This window comes from Ranitomeya imitator, chromosome 5, assembly GCF_032444005.1.
Source record: "Ranitomeya imitator isolate aRanImi1 chromosome 5, aRanImi1.pri, whole genome shotgun sequence".
NCBI classification, from domain to species: Eukaryota; Metazoa; Chordata; class Amphibia; order Anura; family Dendrobatidae; genus Ranitomeya; species Ranitomeya imitator.
In genome coordinates, this window is record NC_091286.1 from 408,296,374 (window position 1) to 408,314,440 (window position 18,067).

The 18,067-nt window shown below is 44.1% G+C and overlaps 1 protein-coding gene and 2 non-coding genes across 3 annotated transcripts; all 3 read right to left on the reverse strand.

The window, feature by feature from the left end:
• Positions 1 to 2,552: 2,552 nt before the first annotated feature.
• NCL (nucleolin) lies at positions 2,553 to 17,855 on the reverse strand. The gene is made up of 15 exons (XM_069727008.1): positions 17,699 to 17,855; positions 16,533 to 16,628; positions 13,930 to 14,158; positions 13,694 to 13,843; positions 10,208 to 10,312; positions 10,038 to 10,130; positions 9,171 to 9,294; positions 8,937 to 9,082; positions 8,721 to 8,847; positions 8,466 to 8,617; positions 7,890 to 8,010; positions 7,628 to 7,758; positions 7,240 to 7,372; positions 6,719 to 6,978; positions 2,553 to 6,627 (listed from the first exon to the last, which is right to left on the reverse strand). The coding sequence occupies exons 1-15, from the start codon at positions 17,714 to 17,716 to the stop codon at positions 6,575 to 6,577; spliced, it is 1,938 nt and encodes a 645-aa protein (XP_069583109.1). The 5' UTR covers positions 17,717 to 17,855; the 3' UTR covers positions 2,553 to 6,574.
• On the reverse strand, positions 8,119 to 8,189 carry LOC138639847 (small nucleolar RNA SNORD20). Its single transcript, XR_011313375.1, has one exon. It is a non-coding gene; the product is annotated as a small nucleolar RNA SNORD20 (small nucleolar RNA).
• Positions 12,796 to 12,865, reverse strand: LOC138639843 (small nucleolar RNA SNORD82). The gene has a single exon (XR_011313372.1). It is a non-coding gene; the product is annotated as a small nucleolar RNA SNORD82 (small nucleolar RNA).
• Positions 17,856 to 18,067: the final 212 nt, after the last annotated feature.

The following is an 18,067-nucleotide window of genomic DNA, read 5'->3' on the forward strand; positions in this document are numbered from 1 at the left end:
GTCTGGAACCTCGGGTTCTGGGCTGCCTCGGTTTTCCGTGCCAGGAAGGATTCGGCCGGAAGGAGGGGTGAGCGTCTGTCTGTGCGAGCGGATCGGTCCGATCTGGGAAGACCGGTAGGATTGGACCAGGCTGGGCTGGTACGAAAGGGCTGAAAGCGAAAATAAGGCTGGCGCTGAAAAGCCGCCTTGGGCCTCTGTTGGGGAATGAACTTGCTCTTTCCCCCTGTGGCGTCGGAAATAAGCTGGTCAAGCTTTTCGCCGAAAAGGCGCCCGCTTTGAAAAGGGAGAGAGATCAGAGATTTTTTAGAGGAGTCTGCGCGCCACTCTCTGAGCCAAAGAGCCCTTCTAATAGCGATGGCGTTCAGTGGGACTCTTAATTGAAGCGCCGTCCGGGACTGAAAGAAGCGTTTTAGAGGCCAGGCGCGAGACCGGAGGATCTACTATAGGGGGATCCGTCCAGTCTTTCACGAGATCTGCTGAGAAGGGATACTTTGATACCAGATCCTTCTTACCCGAGAAACGCTTATCTGGACGCTCCCTGTGTCGCCTGACTATATTTAGAAAAGCTGGGTGAGAGGCAAAAGATTTGTGGGAACGCTTGGTTCTGGTAAAAGAGACCGCGTGTTCCAGAGCGGAATTAGAGTCATCATCCACCTTAAGCGCGTGATTGACTGCTACAATGAGGGAGTCAACCGTAGCTCTGAACTCCAGAGCCTCCGGGTCCAATGATACCTCGGACTCATGTTCAGAGTCATGAACGCTGCGAGCCCCCAAAGAGGGTGAGCGAGAGGTGGAGCTGCCAGAGTCTGAGTGGCGAGGTGAACGCTCAGGAGAGGTAGTACGGATCCGTTTTCGGGATGACCATGCCTCTAAGTGGAGAGCAGCCCCTGCTGGCCGACGATTCCCCTGCTATTGAGGGATCTCTTAACGCCTGTAACGGATTGCCCCGTTCCCCGGGAGGATTTTGAATGGATTTGATGGCGTTGGCTAAAAAATCCACGGACTGTGAAAGTGAGGCGACCCACGGGGGGGACTAGGTAAGCCGGAGTCGGTGGAGGGCTCCTGGGCACATGGAGCATCGCAGGCAGAGGGGAGAACTTTGAGGCCTAGGAAGTGGGGCCTGGCAGGTGGTACACGCAGAAAAAAAAGGTCGTATGCACCTTAGAGGATTTTTTGGACCTTGACTGGGACATGATTCTAATGCAAAAAATTAGATCACAGGGTCTATAATTGTAGGGAAGCCGAGGGCGACGCTGCAGAGGAGAGCTGACGAGGTCTCCTTACCCTGGTCCTGTGTCCCGTTCCAGAGAGGGCGAACTGTGTTGCCAGAGATGAAACCGGCTGCACGTGGGCACTGTGACACCTAGACGCTGCGGCAGAGGCTGAGCTGCGGCGTGCAGTGAGGGACCAAGATGGCCGCCGAGATCAGGAGAGAGATCTCGGAGGCTGCGAGAAGCGCCAGGACCGGGGAGCGGCGCCGCCGATGACGCGCAGCGGGTGGCGGAGCCTATCGGCAGCGTCCAGGCCGAAGCCGGGGACTAAATTTGCGGCTTCGGCCCGGCGCGCGGCGCAAAGTGCCAAAAAACTGGGGAATGCTTCAGCCCACGATGTGCGCTACCCAGGAGGAGCCCTCCGGACCGCAAGACCGGCGACCCCCCCCATGAGACTTACCCCGAGGAGGTGAGAGGTGCATTAGGATGGCAGGGACGGTGCAGGGGTTGGGAAGCCTCTATCCACCAGCCCCAGACAGGGGGGTGGAGAGGAACCGTCCACCACCTGAATCACGAAGAGCATTGGTGATGCAGTGTGGTCTGCACAGACGCCACAGAAATAGAGCCTCTGTACAGCCGAGGGTAAAACCTGGTGGACAGGGCAGATGTCCGGCAATAAAAAGCCTGGCTGCAGAGGATACTGGAGGTAAAACCCAGTGCTCGTCTGTATAAAGTGGGGAGATCGGCGCCCTTTTAGGGAAAAGACCGTCGCCCAAAAAAGGTCAGCTCAGGCAGTGGCTCCCGCGTCGCAGGAGAGGATACGGTGAGGTGGAACTCCCGTGCTCGCCTGTTGCTGTTTCGGGGGAGATCGGACCTTGAAAGAATCCGTCGCCCCCTTCGTCCGGAATAGGAAAGTTAAAAAAAAAAAAAAAAAAAAGAAAAAATTGTGATGAAAAAAAAACAGTGTGCCTCCTACGGACACTAAGCTTGAACTGGGTCTCTGGAAGCCAGCATGAGGGTGTATACTGCAGGGGAGGAGCTAACCTTTTTTTTGTCTCAGCCTCCTAGTGACAGCAGCATAACCCATGGTCCTGTGTCCCCCAATGAGGCGAAGGAGAAAAGGTCCTTATTCCCCAGCAACCAACGATCTCCCAGCAGGGGCCTGATCGTTGGTCACTGTCACGCATAACGATTTTGTTAACGGTATCGACGTAGCAACGATACCGTTAACGAAATCGTTGTGTGAAGGCACCTTCAGCTTATACTGAATCTTAGGAGGCAGAATGAACAAACAGCAGTTCAGATTTTTTTTTTTTTTTTTTTACACCATTCACTACACTGTGTGATAAGACAACTTTATTCTTTAGATCAGTACAATACAGAGATGCCAAACGTATCCTTATTTTGTGCTACTTTTACACACCAAGACCACTGTTTTGTGGATATAAGTTTTGAGAGATACTCATTTTTCCCCAATAGCAGAGCCATGGAGAAGACATTTCTTTGTAGGATGTGTTGGGAATTTTGATTGGTAGCATATTGGGGTACCTAACATTTATCGTTTAACTTCTGCATACAAAAAAAAGGGAATATAGAGCAAGTCACAAATTGTTTTAAACTTTACAGTGTTGCGTAAAAGCTTTATTCTTCGGACTTGTATGAATACAGTGGTTTTAGTTTTGCACAGAAACCCTTCCCCCTCTCCCACAAAAAGGTCTTTTTTTCCCCCCCATCATATTCTTAATGGAAATATAGTATTACATATAACAGTCAAGGGGAGTGTTTGAAAGTTCAAGGACAAGATAACGCTTAGTAATCCAATTCATATAACTTTTTTGTGCAATGGGGCAGGGGTAACAAATTGCATTTTTGAAATTTTTTTGTCAGTTAGGGAAAATGAGTTTTATAGAGTGTTGTTCTGGAGGTCACGGTATCAGTTGTAAATTCAGAAATTTGAGGTACACATTAAATGTTGTAATTGATGCTTTTGGTGGAGATTTTTCGGTTTTACTTTGTCTTTCCGAGACATCAACTTTAGTCTGATCATTTTCCCAATGCTCGGACAAGATGCCGAGTAAGGCTACTTTCACACTAGCGTTGTGCGCTGCACGTTGCAATGAGACGTGCAGACGCAACGACGCTAGCGTTGTTTGCGCCGCACAACAGGTGCAGCGGATGCAGATTTTCATCGCATCCGCTGCCCCATTGTGAGGTGTGGGGAGGTGGGGGCGGAGTTCCAGCCGCGCATGCGCGGTCGGAAAAAGCGGTCCATCGGCAGCAAAAACGTTACATGTAATGTTTTTTGCTCCCGGCGATCCGCCACAACACGGTGCAACAATCGCACGACGGTTGCGACGTGTCAATGCGTCGCTAATGTTAATCTATGGGGCAAAAACACATCCTGCAAACAACTTTGCAGGATGTGTTTTTCCCCATAAACGACGCAATGCAAAAAACGCCAGTGTGAAAGTAGCCCAAGGCTAGTTTTACACTAGCGTTTTCCTGATCTGCGGAGGGCTGCGGACTTCCTCCGTGAAGCCCCGCCCTCAGCCGCTATCTCCACCTACTTCTGCATGCGGCCTGCGTACCTATCTTTAACATTAGGTACGCAGGTCGTGCGGCTGTATGCGGATGCTTCCGCATGCGTCGTTTTGACGATGCGGAGAAAAAATTGCTACAAGCTGCATCCTACGCTGGTCGCCGCATCATCAAAACGACGCATGCGGAAGCATCTGCATACAGCCGCACGACCTGCGTACCTAATGCTAAAAGATTAGGTACGCAGGCCGCATGCAGAAGTAGGCGGAGATAGCATCGGAGGTGCGGGGCTTCACGGAGGAAGTCCACATATCAGGAAAACGCTAGTGTGAAACTAGCCTAACAAGGACCTAACGTGTTTCTACATCTGGCAGACTCCGGTAATTATTTGCTCTCCAGCTGCTCTGAAAACCATCCGCTTCCTGCAATCACATCTATATTGGGTTGAGAGAAAGCACTTTCCACACTTCTGCTACAAGTGACCGGACCACCAAGCGGATTATAAACTACCAGGGCAGGTAAACCGAGCTCCCAGCACTGGCTATGCTTGAGCAGAAGTTCTGTCCACAATCACCATTATGAAACTGTACAATAAATGGGGAAACTGTGGACATACAATTACATCAAATGTCAGGAAAATACTGTATTTTACCTTAGGGTGAATTCCTCACTTGATTAAAATTCTGTAACATTTCCCAGGCATTTAACAACAACCCAACTGAGATAGGAGCAGTTTTCACAAAAAAAATAAGTCTGCAGCAGTCTAAGAATTCATCCATGACTAAAATATAGTCTATAAAAATGATTAAAACACAGTGTGCAAATGAGTTATTCAACCCTGCAGGCTCCCTCTTACGATCGGACCAATCAGAGCATATCCACTAAAATTGCCCAATATGTGCAGATCCCATAAATTGCAAAACTGACTATTTTATAGTCTGCCCTTGACATGCGTGTGTGGCAGGTGCCTGTAAATTGCACTTTAATTGGTTGAACAAAGACCATTAAACTTCCTGCATCTGTTGTATTAGTCAGCTCACCATGTTCATATAAAGCAGCCAGTGGAGGGAGAGCTGCAGAATGGAGACAGCAGCAGTCTGAACAGATGAGACAAGGGGCATGTCTCACCAGCTCAGGCCTCTTGGGGCCATGCTGCAGTCACCTACCACTGCTCAGTAAAGAGGGGTCAGAACTGCAGCCATGCAGCAAACACTACAAAACATGAAATGCAGGCAAGAAGTCAATCCCTTGTACGAACAGGCTTGCATTTAATTTTTTGTGGCAGTGACTGGACAGTCGCTTTATTCACAATAGCTTCTGCATCCATAGATTACAGGCTAAACAAAATAAGCAATTGCATTTAAGAAGTGCACCACCATATCTTTTAAAGTAACCTAATGTGTGAGTATCTTTTAGCTGGATAATTCTTTAGCGTATTCTCATCCCCGACATAGTGCAGCAACATTGCGTGAAAGTATAGAAGACCGAATGTGAGAATTAGGAACTGCATTACTGCTGTAAGAATACACTTCTATAATAGAGGTACAAGGCAGTTAAATTGTGTGCCCATCTACCCCATTGTAGAAGGGAACCTACAATATCAAACTTGTCTCTGCTGGGTAAAGGAATACAAGTTTCAAGGTCAGGCAAGATTTAGCTCTATGTAAAAATAGGCTAAAGCTGGTTTTATAAACTCACACCTTACTGCACTAATATCTATGGTTAAATTAGAGTGTGATACAGGCCCTACACACGAGTGCTGGCCCAAATATGGAGTACTCCTCCAATTTAAGGCCATTTGTAACTAAATCTTGCCTGCCGTTCAAATTTGTGCTCTGCTGGCATGATGTTTGATAAAATAGGTTTCCTTTTTCGGTGGAGTATGCTTTGTCAGGGTGGATATTCATACAAATTGGTTAACCGGTGTGCATTTTGGAACTATTGTCTATATAGCAGTAATGCAGTTCTAAATTCCTATATACCCTCACACACGCCATGTGCTGCTGCATTTGTTTGCATACTATTGCAGAGAGCAGATCGCACCTGTTCACATTTGACTAAGTCAGGAGCCGCTAAGTCATTTGTTTTGCATCTTTGACATTACAATAAGATACAAAGCTTACATGGTTATGTGTAACTCCAATAGAAAGCTTCTTTTGGGGTAACACTAACTCCACTGACTGGAGCTGCAAAATAGTAATCTTTGACAGAGATCGATTTGGGTCCCAACAAATGTGACAGTCTATCAAACATTTTACAGCATATCCTATAGGTATGCCATGTCTGAAAGGAGTACCATTTTAAGCAGAGGGCAGTTTGTGGGCCATTCAATTTTTTAGATCACACACTAACTAAAATGATAAATTGATACAAACAATGAACTGTTCTAACAGCAGAATATTTGAAAACAGTTATACTAATAAAATACATAACCAGATGAGGTCCTTTAATCTGAAGACAAGCTGCTGAAGCACAAACCAGAACATTCTGCATTTAAAGCAAAACTACAGGATTTGGAGGGAAAAATATAAATGTACAGTAGGTAAAACACACGTTGACAAATTCAATACGGGGTCTCACACACACTCCTTTAAAAAAAAAAAAAAGTCCGTAAGATAGTCACATTCCATGAAATGACAATGTCCAGGTGTCAACAGGAAAAAGGTTGATCTCCACATTGGAATGTCCACACCGAAGGCTCTTCAAATGCTAGTTTAATTTGGAGGGGCACAGGGAAGGGAACAAGTAGCACCCCTCCTACCCTCAGAGTCCTTTCAGTAAAGGGAGATGGCTTGAGGCTTGGAGAGAGAGAGGGATCAAACCATTCAGTCATCAAACCTTTTTCTCTTTCCTTGTCCCATATTTCCACCTCCTCTACCTAAAAAAAAAAAAAAAAATCATCAAATAAGAATTTAGTCATTTTGCCCAAAATAAATCTGTAAATAGGGTGTTGTCAGAAATGGCCTTACCTCCAAAACCACCACGACCAAAACCTCTGCCACCAAATCCACCTCTGCCACCTCCTCTGCCACCAAATCCACCGCGACCACCTCCTCTGCCACCAAATCCACCTCGGCCACCTCCTCTGCCACCAAATCCACCTCGGCCACCCTCTCCTCTGGGTTTTGCAAAGTCTAGTGTAACTTTGTTTCCATCAATTTCCCCATCTTCCATTGCTTCCATGGCAGATTTAGCATCTTCAGCTGTAGAGAAATCTACAAAACCAAACCTGTGGAGAGAAGGGAGGGTTACAAGATAGAACATTAGATGAATAAATGGGCATCAAATACATTTACTCCTACCCTACTTTAACTCATGTTGCACTCAAGCAATTCAACCCTCACTTGAGGGACATAAAGCCAAACATGCTATTTTTTATTCTTCTCGTGCGAATCCATCAACAGCCACAATATAAATTGGCTGGAAGGAGCTCAATGAGAAGGTATTAGGACAATAGTAAAACTAGTAAATTTTAGATTACAAAACTTACCCCTTTGATGCACCAGTGTCTCTATCAGTTGCTATTCTAGCATTAATGGAACCATCAAATGCTTCTTTTAAGGTCTCCTCTGTTGTGTCTTCAGAAAGTCCTCTGACAAACAGTGTTTTTGATTGAGTGGATCCTAAAACAAGTTCAGCAACATTAGCAACACTAAAACTAGGGGTGGGAGACCAGAAACACACTTGCTGCAGTTATGCAGGCAACACTATATAAATGGAAAACTGCAATCGATTTTGAAAACTAAACACCTTTGCAGTAGCTGCAAGCAAAAAATAATAATTTTACTACCACTTCATGTGGCTGGAGCAGTTCAAAACCATCTTTATTCCTAGCAGAAGTAAACAAGCTCAAATCATAATTAGAGCAGAAAATTTACCTCTTCCACCATGAGGACCACCTCCTTGACTAATCTCAATACGTATTTGCCGGCCTTCAATCTCTGTGTTGTTAAGAGATTCTAAGGCTTCCTTTGCTTCTTCGGCAGATGAAAATTCAACAAAAGCAAACCTGTAAAAAAAGGAAAGTTTTATTGACTTAAAACAAGAAATAAGCTTGACAAATCTACCTAGATCTTTAGGATTGTAAACTAAATAAGCAATAATAGTTCCTTACAATCTCAACCGGAATGGGATACTTACCCTTTAGGTTTTCCCTGGTATTGTGGTACTCTAATTGAAGTGGCCTTCTCAAAGACTTCCTGCAAACTGTCTTCTGTAGCACTGTAGGACAAGTTGTTTACCAGAAGTACCTTGGAATCACCTTTACACAAGAAAAAAATAAAAGTTAAATATGTATTTGTAACAGGCTTTCCTTTTTTTTATATAGATGCACTGTCACTAAGTGGAGCAAACGTTTTACATTAGTCAGCAGGATCAGAACTTGACTATCTAAATAAGTTTCCACAAAAGTATTCAGATTCTATTTATTCATCATTTCCAGCCGACAGTCGTTTACACTAACTGGAGGACTTCGGCATAAGACTGAGCAGCCCTCTGCAATCATTTTATGTAAAGGAAGTTTGTCAGAAGTTCTGACAACCCAACTTTTCACAGTGCAATACAGGTAATAATGAAAGCATTTAGCTAAGAGCCCAGGAAACTGCACAGAGACCAAAGAGGCACTTGGGGCTTACAGCACTTATTTGCTCCCAGCACCTGCATAGCACTGTCAGTTTTGAGGACTTCTAGATCTTGATACTATAAGTCAGCACCAACCTCCTCCTTGTGCTCCTCTTCTGCCTCCAGCATTCTTGCTTTTGTCTCCGGTGAAATCCACAACAATAGAGCGGCCTTCAATCTCTGCACCTTGGTGCTCTTCAATGGCTTGATTTGCCTCCTCCTCTGAGTTGAACTCTACATATGCAATCCTAAATTAGAGCACACGATTTAAAATGCATGCATTGACCAAATATACACAGCATTTTCTATTTTACAAAGAGGAACCCCACACTACCCATAACATTAACTTACCCTTTACTAGATCCATCTTTTCCAACAGGAAGGCGAACGTCTTTGGCATTCTCAAAGATCTTTAGCAACTCTTCAGCACCTGTGCTATAAGGCAAGTTCTTCACAAAGAGTGTTCTTGAATCTCTTTCTGCCAAGTAAATTGTGATCACACACAAAAAGGTTAATCAAGAGAAAACAAACATCAATTACACATAACATCTGTAAACAGACAAATACCCTTCCGATTTTCAGCACTGCTGTTCTTTTCTTCAGGGTTATTTGGCAGCTGTATTTTAATTTCAAAACCAAGAACAGTCTCTCCCGATAGTTTAAGTGCCTTTTCAACCTCTTCTGTAGAAGAGAAATCCACATAGGCGAATCTCCTAGAGTACAAATAGTAGGTGGTTAATATGTGGTCTGGTAGAGGTCAGATTAAGTTTTTAATTCTTAGACCATGTAAAGTAAGCCTACCTCTTAACCCCAACACGAACATCCTGCACAGTTAAATCGTTCTCTGTGAAAAAGTCTTTCAGAGCAGACTTTAGTTCATTGAAGTCCTTAGATGCATTCAGGTTTCCAACAAAGACTGATAATCCTTGTAAGGAGAGAAGAAAAAACCTGCATAAATATTTGCTTTTTGACATGTCAATGACGGGTGTTTCCATACAAATGGATCTAGTGGGTGTACATGTTTAGCTCAGCGTATTACTACAGCTTAGATTAAAAAGTATGATAACAGGCTTCCCATTACTGCTTTGGATCAATTATAGGAACAGCCATAGATGTAATGATAGAAACCACTCATGAATAACAAACTACAATGGAACTTTGCTACAGCTAATCATGTGTTCATCTATATGATAAACATTGCATGGTGTCTCCATCAGGGCATTTGCCAAAATCTCTAGCAAAAAGCGTCCGGGCATATGCACTGGCAAGGCCTTTAAGACTAATTGTGACGGTAGAAGAGTGCAAGGCCTTAAGACTGCAATGGTGACGGTAGAGTGAACATGCGCTCTGACATGCATAATTTTTGAAAGTGTGCCTACAGAAGGCCGACACCCAGACGCAGTCTGCTACATCTGAGTGCCCGCCTCCAGTAGGCAGACACTCCCAAAAATTGTGCACGTCTGAGTGCATGTTCGCTCTACCGTAACCATTACAGTCTATGGCCTCTCTGGAGCATACAGCCAGACACAGTTATGCGGCAGATTTCAGACGTATGCCCCGAAGGGACCCACAGACGCAATGTGAAAGCACCCCAACACACTGATGTCCACTACATGAACTCTGAAGTGCCGTACATTATCTGCAGTAGCAATTATTCAGTTTTAATACCTTCAGATGCTTGAGCCTGTTGTATCTTTTTCTTTTCTGGAGCACCTTTTTTTGGCATTTCTTTTTTGCGCTTTCCAGACTCCTTCACAGGAACTGGAGAGAGAACAACTAATTTTAAAAAACAAACAAAAAAACAGCCTACACAAGCTAAAAAAAGTTTCATTACACACCTTCCTCCTCATCGCTATCATCATCATCATCATCCTCCTCCTCCTCAGATTCTGCCTTTTTAGATTTAACAGGAGGGGTTGGTGCAATTGTCGCTTCTTCATCATCTGCATTAAAATTTAGACATTTGGTTAGTCAAACTAATATGCAAGTCTGCCCAATAATTAGTGCTTCTAGCAGTTCTGAATCTTTGATCAACTATATGTCGACATTCCTCCTACAATTACCTTTATTTCACTAGTTCACAGCACCAGCTAAACTTTGACCTTTGTTTGATGCAAAAAATTTTGCAGAAATTCTAGGCAGCCAGAGCATTTATTTATTTAACATCCCCATTTTAACCTGAGTACTGGCTAGTACTAGTGTTTACAAAATATCACTGCTCAAATTAATGTATTCCCTCATTGATTATTCGTCACAGCTGATCGATGAAGGACCTGAATTATCCATGCAGACTCAAGGAAGGGTTTACATCTGGGATAGCAGACTTGATAAAAGGACAGCAAAATATTTTCTTGCCATATAAAAGTTGCTGTTAGAACTAGCATTTTCATGACACTAAAAATTTGCAAATTACGCAGGCTTACTTAAGAATGAGAAGAGGGGGAATAAAGCTGCACATGACTTGTTAACAATGCTTCCAAGGAGCCTAAATAGCAGATCTGCCCAAGTACACTATGGAGGAGTTATTGCTGGCACCTGAACGGCAAATCTGGTGAGTTATGGTATCACATGAGGTAAAAACCTGGGCATCTGCCTGTTTGGTTGGATAGTATATTGATACAATGCACAACGCAGCACTGCTGCGTTGCATCGCTACAGCAAAGCTTAGTGTTATCCTGGTAGTCGGTCAAAGTACATGAAAGGGTGGAACAGTAGCGATCACTACATGTGTTAAACCTGTGTAAATGTGTAGGTGTATTAATAAACCCACCAATCACCACCTGCTCAGGTCCTCTCCTAAATTAAATGACAATAGTGCTCTCCACACTCATGATGCTGTGCAAATCAGAAGTGTTTTTTTCAATATAAGGTTATCAAACGTTAGAACGTGTCTCCATGGACTTACATTGCAACTAACACTTCTGAATTATACAAACTCCAATGTGAGCCTTCAGTGGGAATAGTTAACTCATGTTAATGTGACTATTTAAAGTGAGACTATGCTTAAGCAATGTACACAAGACGTGTGCAGACCAAATACAACAATCTCCTCTTAACCTAGGCAGCTTGTATACTAGCATACAGTGGTAGAGGATGGAATGGTGATTACAGAAGAAAACATGATGTTTTTGTTGGTTCACAAGTCACTCCTTTGAGACAAAAATGGCATTAACGTCAGGATTAATTAAATGCACCTAACTTTCATATAAGTTTATATAAAGGAGAACTTTCTGGGAATTCTCGGATTTTGGGAAAGGTTATTGTGAAAGGAGCGTGAGAAAGATCGGACAGATCTGAAAGCATGGAACAACATTTGGCTCCAAGTCTATATAGTAGCAACTGCCCCTCACTCTTCTAATGAAGTTCTATGTTGATGTGAGGGAAATAGAGCTTCTACCTCCTTCATAGAATCTTAGTACTAGCAACTGTGAATGGAGAAAAAAAAACAAAACAATTTTATCTGATTTAAAAAAAAAAAAAAAAAAGAAAAAGATAAATGTTGTAAGATTGATTAATGAAAAAATTAAAAAGATGATTAAGCGTGACAATGTCACGTGACAGCATAGGAACACTAGCACCCACATTGCTGGAATGGTACAGCTGCACCACATTGCTGGAATGGTACAGCTGCATGAGGGGGTACTGATAGTTTTTATTTTAATTGGGGTCCTGAATTGATTAAGCAGAGGATGCCTAGCAGTGATCAATGGCTTTAAAAAGAGGACCTTGTCAACTCTGTATTCCTGCAAATGCCCAAATTGTCTGAACTTGTCTTACATTTATTTCACTTTCATCCCTGTGGTTCAACCTATTGTCTGCTGCCCAGACATCAGCCTGAATTTTATATTTAACTATGCTCTTTGTGCTTTGCCATCAGCCCCATGATTATTTAAGCCCAGAGCTAGTACCATTTCTACCTACAGTAATTATGCTCTTCTCTCCTAAATAAGATAATGGGGCAGATTCATTGGTGCACAATAAAAGGCTGGCTGGTACCTTGCCAGGAATGCATAGCCACACAAAGTCCCAAGCTCTGCCCATTGTGGACAAGGTGCTGCAAAAACTGTGGTGTAAATAAAAAAGTAAACTTAGTGTTGCGCAAAAATTTACACGTCTTATGCCAAAATGGATCAAAAGCTTTGATGAACAGCCCCTATGTATACGGTCAAGGAGGATGAATGCCATCTTCATTATAACAGTAACTGATCGGAAATCGCATTCCTATAATGGATACAGTGCTGCTAGACAGTCACAGTACTATTTTCTACTAAATCTTTTCCATCAAACCTGTCAGCTGTAAAACAAGCTGCACACAAACAGGGCTGCATAAACAGCATGACATTTCCTTTAATTGAAAGCTTACAATAAGCTAATTTTGTGTATTAAAAAGTTGCCCTCTAAGGATTCAAATTACTTTCGATACTAAGCACATCAGTAAAATATTTCATCATGGGGTATGCAGTATTAAGTCCCATAATATATTCATCATTTGTGCTATGGTTAGTGATTTTTTAATTTTTTTTTTTTTTAACAACCATCTGTGCTAAGTGTGCAGTTTTCAGAAAATAGTTTCTTTAAAAAAAGTTCCCCTCTAAAGAAAACATGACCTCATATGCTTTAATATATAAGTGAACAGGTACTCAGCCTCCCCTGCTCCAGTGCTGGATGTCAGCCGCTACCTCATTTCAAAAGCTTACATCACTGCTGGAGCAGCAACAGTGACTGCACTGCACCTGGGGAGGGCAAGTACATGCTGTTACTTACACAAAAGAATTTAAGGGGTATCGTTTCTCCTTATGGAGTGTGACATACCATCTCTGGCTTGTCAAGGTAAGGAGGCTTATTCGCCGTGCAATGCTCCTCTGGGAAATATAATATGCAAATTGCCTCTTCTGAGAAAGAGGACTTAAACTCTATAGCGCCACCTGTTGGAAGTAGCAATCCTACAAGTCACAATCAACTAATGAGTCGCCTAGCCAAATTAGTTCTCATGCTTTGCACTGACGAGGGCCAACAGCCCGAAACAATGTCTGCGAATTTAGATATTAATTTGGCTTTTATCCTAAGTCATATTGCACGACTCGTTAAAGGGTTTATTGTGACTTGTAGGATTGCGACTTCCAACAGGTGGCGCTATAGAGTTTAAGTCCTCTTTTTCTCAGAAGAGGCAATTTGCATAAAAGAATTTGGAATCCACGTTTATTAAAGTGGAAAAACCTTTTAAAACATCACTCAGACGACAAACTGCATAGTAACACTTAGAACTGACAGTAACCAAGATGCCCATTGTCTTTACAAAGCTGTGATGTATTCAGGAATCATACCTTCATCATCGTCGTCATCATCATCGTCGTCCTCATCCTCCTCCACGTCGTCATCTTCATCCTCCTCCTCAGATTCTTCCTTTTTAGCTACAAGTTTTTTGGCAGCTGGCTTTTTGGCAGCTGGCTTCTTGGCAACTGGTTTTTCATCCTCTAAAAATTATAGAAAATAAAAAGTTGGTACTGCACAAGTTTACTTATACACTTTACAAATGTAAACTAACTAAATAAATAAATACCGGACTCCTCCTCTTCTTCCTCCTCCTCCTCCTCATCATCATCATCCTCCTCCTCACTTTCTTCCTTTTTTGCTTTCTTTGCCTTTTTACCATTTTTGGCTGCTGCAGGAGTGGCGCGCTTTTTACCAGGTGTGGCTGCAGCTTTAGCTGGAGTGGCAGCTTTTTTCCCTGGTGTTGCCTTGGCTGGAGTAGTAGCTTTCTTAGAGGGCGTCTTTACTGGAACCTCCATCTATTAAAAGATAAAGTGTTAGAACCGAAATGCAGCAGTAAGTGAAAATACATATCAGGTTAGGCTTCTTTCACACTAGCGTCGGGCCGAGGTTACCGACGCTAGCGTTGTACGTGCCGCACAACGGGTGCAGCGAATGCAAATTTTCATCGCATCCGCTGCCCCATTGTGAGGTGCGGGGAGGAGTTCCGGCCGGGCATGCGCGGTCGGAAAAAGCAGTCCGTCGGCAGCAAGAAACGTTACATGTAGCGGTTTTTTGTGCAGACAGTCCGCCAAAGCACGACGCATCCGTCGCACGACGGATGCGACGTGTGGCAATCTGTCGCAATGCGTCGCCAATACAAGTCTATGGGGAAAAAATGCATCCTGCAAGCACTTTTGCAGGATGCGTTTTTTCGGCAAAACGACGCATTGTGACGGATTGCAGTTAACGCTAGTGTGAAAGTAGCCTTATGGAACACACACAGTTGAATAGACATGTTTTTTGAGGAAAGACTCAGTATATTCTGTGACTTATTAAAACTCCTCCTCTTCCTAGTATTTTAGCCTGGTGGGCGGTCCCACCAGTGACTGACAGTAACTACTGTATGCATTCTTATACGGAAAAAAAAGCTTTAAAAAAAATTACTGATAGTGTGCTCACGGGACTAAAGTCTCAGACAGAGCAGGGTATCATTACAACACAAACTATAATTAACCTTTTGTCACAAAACTATAGAGATCAATGCCAAACATTCAACAGCACATCAGTTGAGCGATCATCACTGAAATCAGTATTAAGTCCCACAATAAAAATCATCATCTGTGCTGACATTTATAAAAACTCCTCACCCATTTAATGCATGTTATATATTTACATCTCCCCCTCCTCCACTACCACGATCGGAAGACTTATTTCAGGATCCAACAGGTTCTCGGCAGTCTCATTCCTCCCTCTCTCTTTTTTGATTTTGGACAAATTTGTCCTTCCTCATTGAACTAATTTTAGGTAGCTTTGTGCACTATCACATTCTTTGTCAGCCTGTAGTTTTTTTTATCCTGATTAAACTCTGTCTCTGATACATTATATGCACAAAATATATAGTATTTGCCATTTGTGCATATTGCATCCTGTTGAGTCTTCTTAGATTGATATGTAAGATCATCCTGCCCAGCACTTAATGACTTCAGCTGTTCAGTGTAGGTTACCATAATATACTTCCGGCACATTTAGTGGAGGTAGGTGCTTTCCTTGGGGGGCACCTACAAGGCCCCCTATGGTTGTTAATCTTATGGATTTTTAATTGTTACAGTATGTTTGCCTTTTGTTGATCTGTTTCAATAAATTTATATATACCATTTTGCTATACAGATTATGGTGATCCTTCCTTATACAAGCTACCTTTCTTCTCTTTTTGGTAACATACATGTTTCTAGGGTGTGGACAGTGAGCCCATATCTAATTATTAGTAGTGCCCTCAGGTCCCCCCTCCCCCGTTATATATTTACAGATCGCAGTATAAGGCCCCTGTTAATATAACTGTATGGATAAAGATGTGTGAGAGGGGTTTAAAGGTAAGTAAAAAAGCAGAAATGTGATATCAATTAAGAACCTGACTCAAGGCTTCTCTGCCAAAATTGGCAATACTGGAGAGAGCAACAATCTCGTTTACTGCATGATATTCTTTAAGCCATAAATTTCACTCTAGACTCAAATCAGCCCATACCCCCCCGTTATTAAAGGGATTGTCCACTACTAAGAGGGGGTCTCTGATCTAAATGTTTGGGGCAGATAAAATAAGACCTATAATCCCCTCCTGTGCTGGCTTCATTCCTGTGGTGTCGGCCGTCCCGGGGCTCCTGTGCCGTTATTGTGATCTCTCACTTCCCCTTTAAAACATTCAAAGGCAGAGATATTGACACCAGCTCCGATTGGGTGCCGAGCAGCATGTGTTATAACAGCACAGGATCCCAGGGAAAGAGAGTGCAGACACCGCTGGATGGCGCTGTCACAGAAGGGGAGTAGGTTTTTTGTTTTATTGGCCCCAAACATTTGAAGATCAAGAACAGGTTTGTCCTAGTAGTGGACAACCCCTTAAGAAAAATGAGCATGTCCCTAAAGATGTAACCATACACAGATCTATTATTTTGGTAGTGATTTTTCAGCCCAAACTAAAATGACCTCAGAACTGCTGCGATCAGAAGGATCACACGAGTGACACTCGCAGTGTCTCAGATCTCTGCTTGCCGTGTGCGAATGGAAACCTCATCCACAGCGCGGAGCAGTCAGGTTCAGAATATTTCCCTTCACTTCAAGTAGCCACTAAGATTAAAAGCAAAGTGACCAATGGGCAGTTCAAGGGAAAGCCTTCCCGCCAGCGGAGGCAGCACTCACCATCTCTTCTTCGCTCTCCTCCATCTCCTCATCCTCACTGGAGTCCACCTGCTTGGGGGGAGGGGCCTTCTTAGGTTTACCTTGTGCTTTTGCTCCCTGTAACACAAAACAGTGCAAATTATATAATAATCTTTATTTTTATATAGCGCTAACATATTCCGCAGCGCTTTACAGTTTGCGCACATTATCACTGTCCCCGATGGGGTCAATCTAAATTCCCTATCAGTATGTCTTTGGAACGTGGGAGGAAACCGGAGAACCCGGAGGAAACCCACGCAAACACGGAGAGAACATACAAACTCCTTGTAGATTGTGAGCCTTCACGGGCAGGGTCCTCTCTCCTCCTGTACCAGTTATGACTTGTATACTTTAAGATTATTGTACTTGTTTTTATTATGTATACCCCTCCTCACATGTAAAGCGCCATGGAATAAATGGCGCTATAATAATAAATAATAACTCCTTGCAGATGTTGCCCATGGTGGGGTTTGAACCCAGGACCCCAGCGCTGCAGTGCTAACCACGGAGCCACCGGGCTGCCCCAAATCAAATACACAAGAAAAAACATTGTGACACAAAGGGGGATAATGTGTGGAGCCCGGAGCGGCCATGAGGGGACCACGTGCGGGTGACACAGTGTGCTGTCCGACCACCCGTGTGGCTTCTCCCTCCGCGGCCACGTGGAACACCCCCACGTGCAAAAAGTGCATGGGGCGGAAGTGAGGCCGCGGGCTAGACGTAGAAGTTCACAAGCGGGAAAACAAAATGGCGCCGTTAGAGCCGCGCACACCTCTCCCAATAGTCTCCGACCCGTTCCCTCCCTCACGGCTGTCTCACACGGCAGGTAACTCACAGGCGGCCGCTGCCCCGTCGCCGCCACGGGCCCACAGTGCGCCCTTCACTACGGAACAAGCTGACGTCACACATCGCCGCTCGCTAGTCTCTTCATCGCGCATGCGTACTACTGAACTCCTTTCTTGTAGCTGCGAGCTACCAGGCCACAGAAAGCTGGCCAGTCCCTAAGCCGCTACCATCGGTGTACAGCCACGGCCAATAACCAGCCGAGCACACGCTGCGCAGATGTACACGAGTTTATAGTAAAAACACCTAAATGTAGCCGATATGAATCGCATATTCCGACGCTACCTCCCCGCGCGCGCATTTACCTTAGCTAGTTTCACCATGTCGGCGGCTGTTGTGCGGTTCCCGTGGATGTATGGGTCACGTGCCTGAGCTGTTCAAGAGGACACGAAGCGCCTGTGACAAGAAACCGAGTGGCTGCGAGAATCTTGAGAAGGCGCTAATAAAGGCTCCGTGTCACGTGTTCACCTCTAGCCAATCCGTGAAGGGGGAACGCAGCAAGCACCGCCCCTAGCTCTTTCTGCGCTTCTGATCCTGTGCGAACGTGTGACCAATGGCAGGCGAGAGATCGGATTTGGAACGCACACCTCCAACCAATGAGGTTGCGAGAATCCAAAATGACCTATAAACGAGCCGAGCGCGGCGCTCTTCGTAGCCATTTTGGGTTTACTTAC